This window comes from Alnus glutinosa, chromosome 4 (assembly GCF_958979055.1).
Source record: "Alnus glutinosa chromosome 4, dhAlnGlut1.1, whole genome shotgun sequence".
NCBI classification, from domain to species: Eukaryota; Viridiplantae; Streptophyta; class Magnoliopsida; order Fagales; family Betulaceae; genus Alnus; species Alnus glutinosa.
Window position 1 is genome coordinate 26,449,364 of NC_084889.1, and position 16,187 is coordinate 26,465,550.

General features: G+C 35.0%; 1 protein-coding gene and 2 long non-coding RNA genes across 7 annotated transcripts; 2 read left to right on the forward strand and 1 right to left on the reverse strand.

The window, feature by feature from the left end:
- Window positions 1-628: 628 nt before the first annotated feature.
- On the forward strand, window positions 629-3,775 carry LOC133866955 (uncharacterized). 5 transcript variants are annotated; one of them, XR_009899952.1, is made up of 8 exons: window positions 673-709; window positions 818-890; window positions 1,088-1,160; window positions 1,537-1,618; window positions 1,693-1,784; window positions 1,974-2,119; window positions 2,840-3,294; window positions 3,397-3,775. It is a non-coding gene; the product is annotated as an uncharacterized LOC133866955 (long non-coding RNA). The 5 variants fall into 5 exon arrangements; XR_009899955.1 differs by lacking the exon at window positions 673-709 and adding an exon at window positions 2,324-2,361 and having other exon boundaries at window positions 718-890; XR_009899953.1 differs by lacking the exon at window positions 818-890 and having other exon boundaries at window positions 629-709.
- Window positions 3,776-5,729: 1,954 nt separating this feature from the next.
- Window positions 5,730-9,540, reverse strand: LOC133866977 (uncharacterized). Its single transcript, XR_009899961.1, has 7 exons — window positions 9,445-9,540; window positions 8,496-8,614; window positions 7,297-7,387; window positions 6,685-6,776; window positions 6,355-6,601; window positions 6,123-6,276; window positions 5,730-6,034 (listed from the first exon to the last, which is right to left on the reverse strand). It is a non-coding gene; the product is annotated as an uncharacterized LOC133866977 (long non-coding RNA).
- A 1,778-nt stretch (window positions 9,541-11,318) lies between these two features.
- Window positions 11,319-16,187, forward strand: LOC133866245 (TMV resistance protein N-like). The gene is made up of 5 exons (XM_062302778.1): window positions 11,319-11,500; window positions 11,653-12,760; window positions 13,570-13,845; window positions 14,455-15,546; window positions 15,666-16,187. Exons 1-5 carry the CDS (start codon window positions 11,319-11,321, stop codon window positions 16,119-16,121), a joined length of 3,114 nt encoding a protein of 1,037 aa, XP_062158762.1. The 3' UTR covers window positions 16,122-16,187.

Consider the following 16,187-nt stretch of genomic DNA (forward strand, 5'->3'; position numbering starts at 1 on the left):
CCCATTCTTACACATGAATCAATGGGGTTACAACCACTTCCTTCTTTTTCTGCCCAAAAAAGGGCATATCCTACCTCCATGCATCAAAAGAGCGAATGAGCCTAGAACAGTGCTTTTTCTTTGACACTTGCGGTTTTACCATTATGCCCTTTATCTTTCATCGTTAAAGTTAAATGAGGCAGTGTAATTTTTGTCTTTCGTCGTAAAGATTTATCGGTCTATCCTTCTTGTTTGTTTATTAGAGGTAAATCAGGCCGGATTATTTTTGTTTTTCCGTATTTTTCTGAGATTATAAAATTATTATGTTGTCCTTGTTTACCTCTCGGTTGGCTGAAAAATTTGCTGGGTATTTTAGTCTTTCACTTAAAATTACCGATTTGCCATTTAAGTTTGCAAAGAACCGAGTTTTTTTTTAGGAATATTTTAGTCTTTTCATTCATGCATTAGTTTTACTTTTTTACCCCTTTAAATCCTTTGAGTTAAAAAAGATATGGGCTTTTTCGTCTTTTAGTTTGAAATTACTGTAGTACCCTTTTCATTGTTAAAGATTTTCTTTTACGGGGGCCTTTTTTTGTCTTTTTCCTTTTTCCGCAATTTTTTTTTAATGCCCTGCTTTGTATCTCTCCAATCGGTCAAGAAATCGCGCGTTTTGCCTTCCTCGACCCTGCAATTTCGCCTTCCTCAATGCCCTAAATCTTCAATCCATCATGTAAGTACATCTTTTATGTATAACATACACTCGTATGCTTTTCTATATATATATATATATATTTTTTTTTTCTTTTTCTTTTCCTTTCTGCTTTGGTTTGACGCACAGAGAAATCAAAAGGGACTGTTAGAATTTGGTCTGTGTGTTCATGCTCCGTTTGGTTATGCCGAGAAATGAACAGGTAGATTTTTTATTTTATTTATTTTTTTAATTTGAGCTGAGAGAGCTGGGTAAAAAGTGTGAATGGCTCTTGCACAGTTATTATTCTTAGACGCATGCGGTATGACATCGATTGTGTTAATATTTGACCTTTTTTTATTTTTATTTTATTTTATTTTATTATTACTCTTACACGCTTGAATGCAATGTGTCTGACAGAGAAGATGAGCTTCGTGTACAAGCACCGTCTATGAGTAATGGCTCTAGCAAGAGATCTAAGATTTCCAAAAAGGTAGACAGTTTTGATTAGTGGAAGTTCTTAATTATTGTTCATGCTCCTTGATTGTCACTTTTCAACCTTTTTTAAAAAAAAAAAAAAAAAAAAATTTTACAATTTTTTGATGATTGCAATGGCCTCTGTTCCGAGAAAACGACGGTCAGGTGTGTGGTTAGACAACTTTCTAATTATTTTTTCTTCACTTCCCTGGTTTATGATTGTTAGTGTAAGTTATGTTCCAATGCATAAATCTTAGTGGTTTGATTCACCGAGAGAATCTGTTGCAGCTCTTTTTCCGTATATACATACATGACCAAAATGATAATTTCTTGCGTGAATCTTTATTGACATGGTGTTTCCATCGCATAAATGATGAATATCGAAATTTCAGGTTCACGGAGGCTCAAGCGGTATTGGTACATTTTCAATTCAGAGAGCTAAATACCAAGGAGGAAGAGTGTTTGTCACAGCAGGTCCAGTATCCCTTTTCTTCTTATGCATAGGTTTAGTTCCCATGTAATCATATATTTGAAATCTTGATTGTCAGGGAGTGAGGAAAAATTAGCTTTTTGCAAGAAACTTGGAGCTGATGTGTGCATCAATTACAAGACACAGGATTTTGTTAAACGGGTAGACAAGGTATTTTTTCCGCTATTAAAACCTTTTCCCATTTTTTTTTTATAAAGGGGTGGCTCACGTTTTTAATGAGATTAGCTTTTTACTTATCATTTTTTTTTAAAAAAAAAAATAAAGATTGATATGCTTGTATTATTCTTTGTGAAATGATTATTTGGAGAGAAGAAACAACTCACTAATGTTCAATGGCAGGCGTTGATGTTATTCTGGATCCAATGTGAGTAGAAACATTGAGAGCTTAAATGTTGATGGGAGGCTTTTTATTATTGGCGCTATGGGTGGTTCAGATGCAAAAATCGATCTCCATGTTCTTCTTGCAAGGTGCCTCACAGTGCAATGTATGACAGTTTATATTGGGTTTTAAGTACCATAGCTTTGGTGTTGGATGAATTCAATTTTCTCTCATCCAAGTGTTTTTTTTTTTTTTTTTTTTGGTCTTATAATATGCACCTGCTGGATCATTCATTCCTGATCATAATAGAAGTATATAAATATATGAATATATGTGAATCTGACGTATAGCTTTTTGCGTTGGGATGCAGAAGCCATATAAACCCAGCTGTATAATAAAAGATGCTAGGTAAACTTTCTGACCAACAATGCTATATTAAATCTCTCAAAGGATGCCCCTCGTGGTAAGAAAGATATAATAACCATCGCCGGACGATGAATGTTTCTGGGCACTAAGAAAATTATGCCACCAATGGGGAAACTATGTTTTATCGTAAGAAGGGGTATGGAAAACAATTTCTAAATCTTTTTGAATTCACAAATATGCAAAGTTGTTCCCTCAACATCCTTCTTTATCCTTTGATTATATGTCCTGCATCTGTTTTGTATTTCATCTTGCATATCTGCTATTGGTACATGGACAGTTCTCATTTTTAATGGTAAAAGTGGTTTTGTATAGATAAATTTCCCATAGAGAACTCACTTTGTTCCGAGAATCATTATTTTCTTAGTAAATATTTCTCTTTTTCTTCCTGCAGATAATTATTGTCCTTTGCTTTTAGTAGATATAATTTATGGCTTTATGCTTATGGTGGTTGTGTATGTAGCGGCTGGGTTGCGACACAGAAGTGCGGAAAACAAAGCTGTGATTGTTAATCAAGTTGAGAAGATTGTTTGGCCTGCAATTGTGGTGGACAAGGTGAAGCCAGTGGTGCGCGGACAAGTCTTTTCCATTTTCTGAAGCAGCGAAGGCTCACTGGCTCATGGAAAGTAACGATCATATTGGAAAGATACTGCTTCTTCCATGATGCTGTGGATGATCTGTGACTTGAGTGGATGATTTTATTTTAGCCCTGGTGTGCTTAACTCTGCAAAGCTTGGAGCATTTATCAAAGTCATTAAATGCGGTACAACAAAACTCGTAGTAAGAAGCACCTTTGATGAGGAAATCTATTCAACAAAACTTGAGAGAGGTCCTAATATGGATGAGTTAGAAAAGAAAGCTTTAAGAATAGCTAGAGAAATTGAGGGTGAAGAAACCCAAGATCTTCATTTAGCAGAGGTGAGGTTATTCTAGAATCATTTTCTGTCTCTATAAACTTTTTCCTTCATTAATTGGTCTCTCCAAACTCCTTTCATGTTTCATGTTGATTTTTTTTGGCAGGAGAGAGGCATTTGTATCCATGAAGATTTTGATGTTGATGAGGAGACTAGATTCTCTTCTGTCAACAGGGGTAAGGGGGTTGAAGATAGTGGGTATGAAGAACGTGAAGATGTATTGTTGGATTCATGTAATATGGAAACCTTTGGTGGTTCTGATTCTGTCACTAAGAGGTCCACTGATTTGACCATTGGGAAAAACAACGATGGAGCTCAAACTTCGTCAAGCTCTTCCTATAGTTCCTAATTACTCATGGTAGTTCCTATAAGGTAGTGCCTACTGACTCCAAGCTTTGTGACTCTATTATTGGGAACGGACATTTTTGTCAAATAATCTAGCTATTAAACCTATTCTATAATATAATATGTGTGTGATATTAAAATTATAATGTTAATAATTATAGTGATACAAAACACTGGGAACTAAGCACGTGCACTGCACGTGCCATCCAACTAGTATAAAATAAGTATACAAATTCATTATTAGAAAGGCTATAAACTACATTTTTGTCTTATAAATATCTTACAATGCTGACGTGACAAGTTCAAGTGACTATTTAATTTTTAAATTTTTTTTAACAATGATTAATCAAATATTGGTTATGCCTGTCACGCCAGCATTATAAAATAAAAATGAAATTTTTAGTATTACTTTTTCTTCTAAAGAAATTCATATTCGGTTATTTTTGGTATAAAGTAATGCACATTTTCATCTTAATACTATTATTACTTTGTTGACATTGCTGTGTCAACCAGCTTTTAAATTTTTTTTTTTAGCAAAAGCTTATTTAAAAACATTGTTCACGTTCACCGGAGAAGATAGGATAGCAGTGCTAAAAGAGTATTTTTATTAATCTATGGATATGCTGTAATATCTACTTTATTTTCGTTTTCTTAGCAATATCCACTTTTTGATTAGGAGTGCAAATGTGGAGTTCCAATATAAAATTGCAAAAGATAATGATAAAAATTGAAAAGGCACGTTATAGCAAAAACTTTCTTTTTCTTCACTTTTTTCTTTTTCCTTTTTTATTTATTTATTTATTTATTTATTTTAAGTTTATCCATCACTGTTTTGAACTGGAGGAGTGAAGCCAAATTGGCTTGAGTCTCATCATACGAGTTTCATTTGTCAAGGAACAATGCTTGGATCCCCTTTCTCCCTTTTTCCTATATTTGAATAAAAAAAATAAAAAATGCTTGGGCTTTTTTTGAATTATGTTATTACATATTTGATCTTTAAAAATAAATAAAAAATAATAATATAAATATGTTTTTTATATATTTTCTCTCCATCTCGTTTATTAAATTTATTATTAATTAGATTTGTTGGGACTCATATTAAGTTTTATAAATTTATTGGTAAATTTAAAATTTTAGGAAAATGTGTAAAGAATATATTTCTATAAACTTTTAATAAATAATAAGTTTTAATTTTAATTTTTTTTAAAGAAAAGAACCAAGTAAACTTTCTTTCTTTGTTCACTACTTCACTCCCGCCGACTTGTCACGGCACGTCCAATCACCAAAAAGCATTCAAAGACGTGTGGACCTCATTTGAAAAGGAGTTTCGATTGTGATGACATTTGGTGGCAGCACATACTTTTTTCTTTTTTTAGATACTTTGAACACCTATGATTACATAAGGTACATGTCCACATGGCTGTAAACAAGTCGAGTAGCAGCGGATTGGATTCCTCATTGGCTTAATGTTATGGAAGAAGCCGGAGGCATGAAGTTACTTGACGCTGAGAAGTTTCCATCACTCCATGAATGGGCTCAGAACTTCATCCAAATTCCTCTCATAAGAGAATGCATTCCTCCCAAAGATAAGCTTCTCGAATATTTTAATGCCGGTATAAGCTACATGCGTTCCTTAGCAACCAGTTAACCGTGGAAATCATGCTCCATTTGGCAAAGGCAGCCAAGAAAATGGAACAAGCATTGAGAGAAACTGAACCTATATAGATACCCTTAATTTTTTAGCAGCCACATAAATCTCGCATAATTAGACATACATTAATTGTCATGGTTTGATGACAATGTTAAGGGTTGAGATCGATAAATACTTATTTGCTCTATTTTCAAGTATCAACAAGCTCAATAAAATTAGATAAAGATGCAGAGATTTGTTATTTTCTTACAATATTACCCTCTTCACTTTTATATTCATTAATTAGGACAAAAGGAAAAGAGTTCTAGCTTCTTGTTATTTTTTTCCTATACTAGTTTGATGGCAGTGCACGTGCTTGGTTCCCACTGTTATGTATCATTATAATTGTTAACATTATAATTTAAGTGATATATATATATTGTAGAATATATTTAATATCCAGATTATTGAACAAGTATATATTGAATTATTGAAAAATATAGAGTTTCGAGGATGTTCCGAACATAAACTTTAACACCATCAATACCAGCCGATGTCAGATATGAGTGGAGTTCATTATAGAAATTCAAAACTTTTTTAGGGTTCACAAGGCTACGCCCATTTGCTGTAATGCTTTTTAAACTATCACATGCCTCATTTGATACAACCCCCGGGAGATGAAACAGGGTAGGCCAATTTAGACTCATAGTGTCCCATTTCGGTAACACCAGCTCAATACCCTGTTATTGCATGCCACACATAAACGTACCTAGCAATTCCAAAAATGAAAAAGCATAAATATTATATAAAATAAAGCAGCAGCAAAAGATATGAAAATCTAAATAAGAGAATCATACTTTAAAGCATGTTTGTCCTTCATTTCACCAACAATGTGGCGAAGTCCCAATGTTGGATCCTCTACTCCGTGAACCTCTTCGCCATCTTTCTGAAATTTGTGGTTCTCTTTGATATTTGTCAACCTGTTTGCAAAGATGAACGACAGGAAGACAGCTAAAATGACATATTGTTAGCCAAAAAATAGAAAAGGTCGCACAAAAGAAAGAAAAGTCTTTTGCATAAAGCACTCACTTGGTTGCGTTATCAGCTTTGGATTCAGTGCCAGTGGGATCCTTTTTTTTTTTTTTTTTTTTGTTGACGTGTCCACACAAGAGGGGAGGGAGAGGAGAAATTCGAACTAGTGACCTCCGCTTCATGAGGCGTGGTCCCCAGCCGATTGAGCTACCCCTTGGGGACAGTGCCAGTGAGATCTATGCTAACTAATTGCCATCCATCATCAATTATAACAAATTTTGGAGGAATTCCACCCTTCTCTAAGCTGCAATAGCTTTACTTGTTAGTATCTTTCTATGATGCCATCCATGTTACTTAAACTACTCCCCATGATGAGAAAATCAAAACCTCTCTAAACCTTGCTTTACGCCCTCTGAAGTGACATCAGTATAGAAAGCATCCCATGTACACCAGCCAAACCAGTTCAACATGTCTGGCATCTGAAGCATATAATATAAAGAAATTAGAACTTATGAAGTTAGATATGAAAATGTATAAAGTTAGATATGAAGAACTCCAGCCAGAGGATACTTTATACGTTCTTTCTCTCGCGATGAGAAAATGTCCGTAATTGTTTCTCAACACTCCTGTACATAAATGGATGTATTCTAAAGTTCAGATATGTGTAAAGAAAGAGCATTTCGCTCATCTAAGTTAAAATTCTGAAGTAAAACCTGGACTGTTGGACAGATTCTGAAAGTCTAAGAGGATAAGATCTAGTATAGTACATGTACATGAGTGATCTAATTCACATAGTATGTGACAGTACTTAAATCTATAAGTGGTTCTTCAAGGAAAAACACTAAAAAAGAATGTTTCTTCTAAATTCCAAAATAAAGGAAATGAAATGTGTACATGTCTCTTCAAGGATAACTTAGACACGAAATTTAAAACAATGAACAGAAATTGAGGGATATTGGTATTACCAATTTATAAAGGTGGATAAAACTTAAAACTTACTTCACTGCATTTGTGATTACATCAAATGAGTCTGGTCCAGCAGCCACAAAAACCAAATGAGTCCCCTCAAATCCTTCAACAGCGGGATCTCCTGCAAGAAACCACAATCCCTCCCCTCAATCCCTCCCATAATTCCATCTCCCACTATCATCGCCACAAAGAGGCAGCAGACTCGAAATTGTAAACCCATCAGGTTTCACCCCATCATTCTGTATATATTTTACCACCTGCCCCAATTCCTTATCAAAACTGCAACCCTTGGAGGTCGCATAGCCCGCTATTATTACATTCAAGAACATTAATTTCTCTTCGGCATTTCATCAAACAAATTCCGGGAATCACTAAATTCCACGCATTTACAGTACATCCACATCAACAAATTCCCAACAACCGTATCCAAAAGAAACCCAATACATAAACTTTTCCCTTGAATCAATTTCCCAGCAACTGAGTCACCAGAAACCATCTGGTGGAGTAAAGCTAACAATTGCCCGAAAGAGTATTAAGTCACGGAAAATTTTCCAGGCATTAATATAAAGTTCAGTTTTACCACATGAAGCCGTGCAAATTTCTGTTTTGCTTATTAACCTCCATTTTTTTCCCCCTTGCTTGGACAGCTAAAGCTGTCAAAAGTTCTGAAAGCATATGAAGCAATGAGAACCCATATCAAGTAACAAAAATTAGATTTGCGCAAATTCAACCAACTGAGACAGTACAAACTACTCTACCAAGGATCTAACTGATCATGATCCATTGAAGCTGTTGTTGACGTTAGGGAGAGTTTCTTAACAGCAACTTCTAGATGTTCACAATCCTCATGACCCTCACCCACTGATACTGCATTTCTCCTTTGAAAATTTTTCGTTTGATTCTTGAGAAAATGCCGAACTACACAACAAACCAAATACTTCCTTGGTCGAAATTCAACAAAGAAAAAAGAAAGAAACAGAGAGAGAGAGACCGAATCTCTTTTCAATTCAAACAAGTCAAAGCCTATAATTGCAAGAAGCTCAAGCGATTACCTTACTGTGAATCAACTTGTGTAGTGCCCCAGGACATAAAATTATAGCAATTACCTGCTCCTTAACTCTCCTAAATTTACTTTTATCAGCACCATTTCATCCTCCATGCTTTCCCTTTTCGCACCATATATAAATAAATAAATAAATAACCAATGCAAGATGGGCGAGAGATCTTACCAGACTTCATATCCACTCTCTCAACCTTCCCATATCTACTGAAAAGCCGTTCCAGATCAGATGGTCATGCGTCATACTCAAAATTTCCACAGAAGATGGGCTTCATTTTTCCTGCGACACTATAAGAAAGCACCATATATCATGATTTGATATATCTTGGACTCAGTAAGAAGTAAACTTGGTCAAGCAACTGAAATTCGTGCAGCTAACTAAAAGTAAGCATGACCACAGCATAATAACCCAGGGAATATCGTCTGCACATAAAATGCAAGTCAACTTATATATAATATGCTTATGACAGGATGCCATCTAAAACTACACAGATTGAGAGTTGAGAGTGGAAATTATGGCTCTTTTCTGAAAATGATATATATATATATATATAAAATTAAAAATTAAAAAAATTAAAAAAGAGAGAGAGAGAGAGAGAGAGAGAGAGAGAGAGAAACTAAAACCAGGGTAATTATATTTTCTTTTCCAATTGACCAAAATTTTTACAAGTCAAGCTTCTAGTAACCCATAATTCAATAGAGAAAAACCCATAAATCCACCCATCAATATGCAACCACCTCAAATTTGTAAATGCTTTCTCGAAATAAACCAAAATATTCAACTTAACACATTAGGAGTCACTACCCGCAGTCAAGGAGTAACAAAACACATTCAGATTGAATGAGGCTCGTACACCAAAATAAGTTTGTGTCTAGGGTGTAAATACTATGTTTGTTAATGGCTACCCGAATATTCCACATTTACCCCTGCTCCTTTTCCTGAGTTTTCTCACCAATCAAACAAAATCCAAATAAAACGAAATCCAGAGCCCTAATCTATAATACCATAGTAGCACAAACAAAAATCTTAAAAATGAACTATAATGAGATAAACACACATGCACACACACAGATAGAGAGACAGCGACAGCGACAGAGACGAACGGAGAGACAAGAACCTGAGGAACATCTAAAAAACCAGTCGAAGAAGAAAGAAGAAGATGCTGGAAGTAGAAGAAAGGAGACGTGAAACATCTAAAAAACCAAGAAAATATCAGATTTGTATGAAAACGAGTAAGTGCAAAATGGTAAACACGTGCGGAACGAAAAGACCAAAATATTCCTTAAAAAAACGCGGCTCTTTACAAACTCAAATGGCAAATCGGTAATTGTAAATGAAAGATGAAAATACTTCGTAAATTTTTCTGCCATCTGAAGGTAAACAACAGCAACATTGTAATTTTCACAATATAACAGCACTTCCATCAGACTCCCTAAAATGGTTTTCTTTCCTATATTTAAAAAAAATATCATAAAAAACACCAAAAATCAACTTTTAACAAATACCCTAAAATTAAATTTTTTGGTCGAAAAGCAATAGTACTTTCCAACCCATCGGAAAGCATGGTTGCTTTCCAATCTATTATTTTAATAATACAAAAAGAGCTCTCTACTCAATCTCTCTCCTCTCTCCTCCTCCTCTATCTTCCTCCATCGTCGAAGCTCTCCCTCAGCTTCAAACCTCGCCTCCCACCCATCCTTGCCTCCTCTTCCACAAATTCACCATCCCACCATTTCGTCCTTATGGCAATTGCTCTCCATGTCAAAGGTAAAAATAATCATGTCTGATTTACCTCTAAAGAAGAAAGAAGAAGGGCAAATTCGTAAATTAACATGAAAAAGACAAAAATAATCCTGCCTGATTTAGGTCTAATGAAGGAAAGAGAAGGGCAAAATCGTAAAACCGCATCATCAAAGAAAAAAACACTGTACATACGTTCAAAGAAAAAATCATTGTGCACACCTCTTTCACACTTTTTATAATACTCTAAAGTATAGATATAAAATGGTACGGACCCATTGAAATACCATACGCTGATCTGTAATAACTTTCATGCGGTTGAAGATGATCTTAATCAGTGGTTTGGTTTCTGTTATAAATCCCCATCAATATGACTGGCCGAGACTATCAATTGTTGGTATTAGCAAGCAACTTAAGGTCCTTAACATGTCTAATAAACCACACCGACATAAACGTTAGGTGGAATTTCCCGTAAAAACCGGCTTGAGTGACTTATTATCCATGTGAAATTCTTAGAATCGTAACATATCATTACACTCTGTAGTCAACGTCCACAGTTGCCCAGCCACTTTATCAACATTGACTCAATGATAGACTTTTTTTTTTTTTTTTTTTTTTTTTTTTCACAACTTTCGTATTCAATGACTTAACACTATTCTCATACTTAATACCAAGATATTTTATTTCAATCTATAGGCCATCCCCTTCGGTGAGTCAACTATAAAATTGCAATTCATTTGATCTTATACTCGATAAACTACGTTTGACATCATACCCACAACCATAATTTTCCAATGAGGGGACAAATTTTAATAAATTCCTGATAATAATTTTCTCAATCTGAATGTTCAATTAGCTAATTAGCTGTATGTTAACAATCATGGGGATGACAACATAACCTTAACACTTAGACATATAACACTTCAAGTGTTTGTTGTGCTAATATTTTTTAAAAACATTATTTTACGCTCAAACAAACAAATTTATGCTCTGTTTGTTTCGGCATAAAATGATTTTTGGAAAATGATTTCGGTATTTTCCAGTGTTTAGTAGGGGCGAAAATAATAGTCAACCGGAAAATGATTTCTGTTTGACCAAAAATGTTCAGTAAATTTAGGAAAATGATTTACGCTTTTTAAAAGCATAAATAATTTTCTCAAGACGCCAGACGCATTCAACCCTTATTAAACGACACAGTTGACCTTCACTTTAAGCAGTCGACCATCACCGAAATCCGACAGCATCGAGGCAATGTTGCCGGAATCCGGCGATAGAATCCGACCATCGTCGCCAGAATCTGGTCAGCCCAGATTCCGGCGACTGTATTCCAGCCGGCTGGCCAGAGTGGCCGGCCGGCCGGATCTGGCCCGATTCCAGCCTACTGGCCCGATTCCGGCTGTTCTGGCAGATTCCGGCAAGTATGCCGGAATCTGGCAATTTTGGCCGGAATCCGGTAATTTTTGGCTGGAATCCAGCTATTTTCGCCAGAATTTTGCCAACTCATTAAATATATCGATGGGAGTATGTCGATATATTTATGAAAATTTCAACTCATTAAATGTTTATAATCTTTTGTATTTTGTAGGAACGAAGCTAAATTTATTGAAAAAATCGTACAGAAAATCTCAAGAATTGTAAATCACACATACTTACACGTTGCCAAGCATCCGGTGGGAATAGAGTCTCATGTACAAAAAATCAGTTCACTTTTAAGTATTGAGATGAATGATAAACGACATATAGTAGGGATCTTAGGAGTTGGTGGAATTGGTAAGACAACTATTGCTAAAGCTATATACAACTTGATTGCTTCTCAATTTGAAGGTAGTTGTTTTCTGGCAAACGTTAGAGAAACTTCTAAGCAATATTCCGGCCTGGTCCAACTACAAAATACAATTCTTTCAAACATCCTAGGACATACTGTGAAGGTTGACAATGCTTATCAAGGAATTGCTGTGATAAAGAGAAGGCTTTGCTCTAAAATGATACTCCTTATTCTTGATGACGTGGATGATCAATTGGACCAATTAGATAAATTGGCTGGAAACGTTGATTGGTTTGGTTTAGGAAGTAGGATCATCATAACGACCAGAGACAAGAAAGTATTGACTAATCATGGAATAGATGATGATTTAATATATATGGTGGAGCAATTGGGCAGCACCGAAGCTTCTGAGCTCTTTTGTCAGAATGCTTTCAAAGAAGGCAAACCTAGTGAAGATTTTCTGGAACTAGTGGAAGATGCAATAAAGTATGCTGGGGGCATTCCGCTAGCATTAGAAGTGCTAGGTTCACATCTGTATGGTAAAGATATACATCAATGGAAAAGTGCATTGGATAAGTACAAAAGAATTCCTCCTGAAAGTATTCAAGAAACACTTGGAATAAGTTATGATGGATTGCATGAAAATGAGAAGAATATTTTTCTTGACATTGCATGTTTTTTCAAAGGAAAGCCGGCAAATTATGTTATTGAAGTGCTAAACAGTTGTGATCTCTTCCCACTTGATGGTATCAAAGTGCTTATACAGAAGTCTCTCATAACCATTGATGAGGACAACAAATTGGCAATGCACAGCTTATTGCAGGACATGGGTAGAGAAGTCGTTCGACGAGAATCACCTGAAAATCCTGGCAAACGCAGTAGGTTGTGGTTTCATAAAGATGTTCGTCATGTCCTTGAAGAAAACACGGTAAGAAGTTATATCAAGAGACTCTTTTGCATTTATATTTGTTTCTTTTTCACAAGTAAACATGCTAGAAAAAATATTTGACTTTTTTTTCCTTGTAAAAAAATGATGAAGAATTAAACACGTACACAAATATATCTGTATACATAATATATAGTACATATATTTATATACAAGTATATAAAAAAAATGTAAAATGATTGTAATTAACATAAATAAAATCATAGTACACAATTGTCCTTTATTCCATTTCAAAGGTCGGCATAGTCTTTTAATAGGTAAGAGTAATCGGTTAAAATAAAAAATAAGGAAGTAAAAAATTTGACCTTTTGAACATGAGGATCGCTCACTTTGGAACATTATAATAGAAAAAATAAAATTACCTATATTTAAAAATCTAAAAATGAAAAGAAACATTAAAAGACAGATAGATATATGGAATGTAAGTTTTTTTTTTCCTTTTTACAAAGTATTATATATATATATATAATTCTAGGAAGTGCTAAAATGTAGAGAGAACCGGTAGAGTAATGCTACATATCACCCTAGTGTCTCATTTTGTCCCCCAAAATTGATGTGGCTCTTAAAATCACCATTGAATTTATAATATATCACTATTAGATTTTGATCTAATAGTGATTTTAAGAGCCACATCAATTTTGAGGGATGCAAAAGTAATATGTAGCATTACTTGAACATGTAAGCTTCAGATTGCATATATTGCAGGTGGACGATTTGGTGTTTTGTAAGGAAAAAAGTAGAGAACTTTATGATTTAATTTGCTAGTGTGTACTGATTCATTGCCTTACTAGGGAACAATCACAATTCAAGGCATATTGGTAGATTTTCCTGAAGGAGACATGGTGCACTTGAGTTCCAAGGCATTCAAGAATATGAAGATGCTTAGACTGCTTATAGTTAACCCTAGTGCATGCTTTTCTAGAGGACCTATTTTTCTTCCTAATGAGTTAACAGTGCTGGATTGGCCTAATTGTCCTTTAGAATCTTTTCCATCCAATTTTCATGGAGCGAAACTCGTTGTTTTAAGAATGCCTGGGAGCCTCCTCAAGGAGTTGAAAGGAGTTGAGGTACAATTATTGTTTTAGGGAAATTACGTCACCACCCTATCGTGCTTCTGCCTTTTTATTTTGGGTTTTTTTGGACATTGAGACCTTCGTTTCCAGTTTGATGAATTTTATATTTGTGCTTTCGAAATTTGTAAATCGAAACCTCAATTAGTGTTTTTTGTCAATAGATAACATAATTGGTGTTAGACTGGTTGTGGTTGGTTGACAACACTTTGCCCATCCATCACTGGTCATTGTGCGACAGCCCCAACCATTGCCACATGCCACGACTAGGGCTAGATGCTACAATCACATGCCATTGCCAGGGCTAGGTGCTTTCACCCAACCACAGCCAAATCCACTTTTATTTTTTATTTTTTTTAAGTGAAATAAATGTATTAACGTATTATTTTTGTTATCTATTTACTGAAAACACTTCGGAGGTCTTGATTTACAAATGCCTGAAGTACATGTCTAAAATCCAACAAACTGGAAACCAGGTTTCAATGCCAAAAAGTGTGAAAGCATGAAGGGATCGAGACATAATTTCCCTTGATTTTAAAATTTCTTCCTTTAAATTCTGTCGTAAATTTCCTTCAAACTAATTTATTTCCTATTTTGTTTTGACAGAATTTTCGAAGCACGACAATTATGAATTTCATGTCTTGTAAATTCTTAAAAATGACCACTGATTTTTCAAGGATTCCAAATTTAAGGGAATTGATTCTTGATAGTTGTACAAATTTAGTGGAGATAGATCATTCTATTGGATTTCTTGATAAGCTAGTTTGGTTGAGTCTTGACTTATGCTATAACCTTAGCAGTTTTCCAAGAAACCTCAAGTTGCGATCTCTAAAATATCTTAAACTTGGTGGTTGCAAAAGGCTTAACAACTTTCCTGAAATCGAGTGTGAGATGGAGTGTTTAAAATGCATCAATCTATTTGGCAGTGGTATAAAAGAACTGCATTCATCCATTCGGTACCTTATTGCACTTGAAAGGTTAGATCTAGAAGGTTGCAAAAACCTTATGAATCTTCCAAGCTGCATTTATATGTTGCCACATTTAGATCATCTTAATCTAAAGGGTTGTTCAAAACTGGTTAAGTTTCCTGAGAAGATGGGGGATAACAAACAATCCATGCCTTCTGCTGTATCTAAAAAGGAATTGGAAATTTCATCATGTCTTGAATTGCTCCCATTGCCACCTCCTACGAACTCATCAAGTGTTTCTAATGATGGTTCTTCCTCTATAGTTTTTCCGGCACTAAGAAGATTGTGGCTTGCAAATTGTGTCCTATTAGAATCAAATATCTTTAGGATATTTAATTGCTCCTCCACATTGGAAGACTTAGATCTATCAGGGACTGCTATTGTTACCATTCCTGCGTGCATCAAAAGATTTGTTCGCTTGAGGAGACTCAACTTGGATAATTGCAAGAAACTTCGAGAAATTTTAGAACTTCCACCAAATATAGAAAATGTGTTTGCAAGGTGGTGCATGTCATTGAAAACATTTTTCGAAGAACCACAAAGATCTCAATTATTTAATACATGGTGCTTACGAAAGCATTCTGCACCAAGCCTTGTGGGTAGCGGTATAGAACTGGAGGGATCTTCTGCCAATAACATTACTCCAGATGGCAAAGCTCATTTTGGAGTTGATGTTTCTACTGCAATCTGTCAGAATGTGCAGACTCTGCAAACACCTCAGCCATCGAGGGTAACTTCTTTCCTTGATGGATTAAGATATGCTCTCTCTCTCTCTCTCTCTCTCTCTCTCTCTCTCTCATGTGTGCCTTGATTCCGTATCACTAAATTTTTGACAAATTCGTGTAACAGGAACATCTCAAGCGTCATTACTTTAGCTTTATAATTTCGGGATATAAGATTCCACACTGGTTCAACTATCATAAAGAGGTTTCATATCGTAACTCATGTGAAATAGATATTGATGAGCCTGCAGATTTTGATGGGGAGATCACAGGAATTGCCTTCTCTGTTGTTGTTACTGGAGTAGATCATGGAAAAATTTGTTTTCTCAAAATTTCAGCTTCAATCATCAGTGGTGGTGTAGAAATCTATCGTGGTGATGCATCATATAATATATTGAACTCAGATTTCGTATGGTTGCATTTCCATTATCCAAAATCTTTTAAGCGTAAGGGGGATAACGATCATCTGCGAGTCAGGTTTTATTGCACGATGAATTCCAGGTCAATGCTTTTTAAAAGTTGCGGATTCCATCTGATACGCAGGTATGAAGAGAAGAAGATAGATTTAACGTATGATATTTGATAAGTGTTGAATGTTACACATTTAAGCCATTTAATTCACATATGTTAATCTCTTAGTTTTGTTATA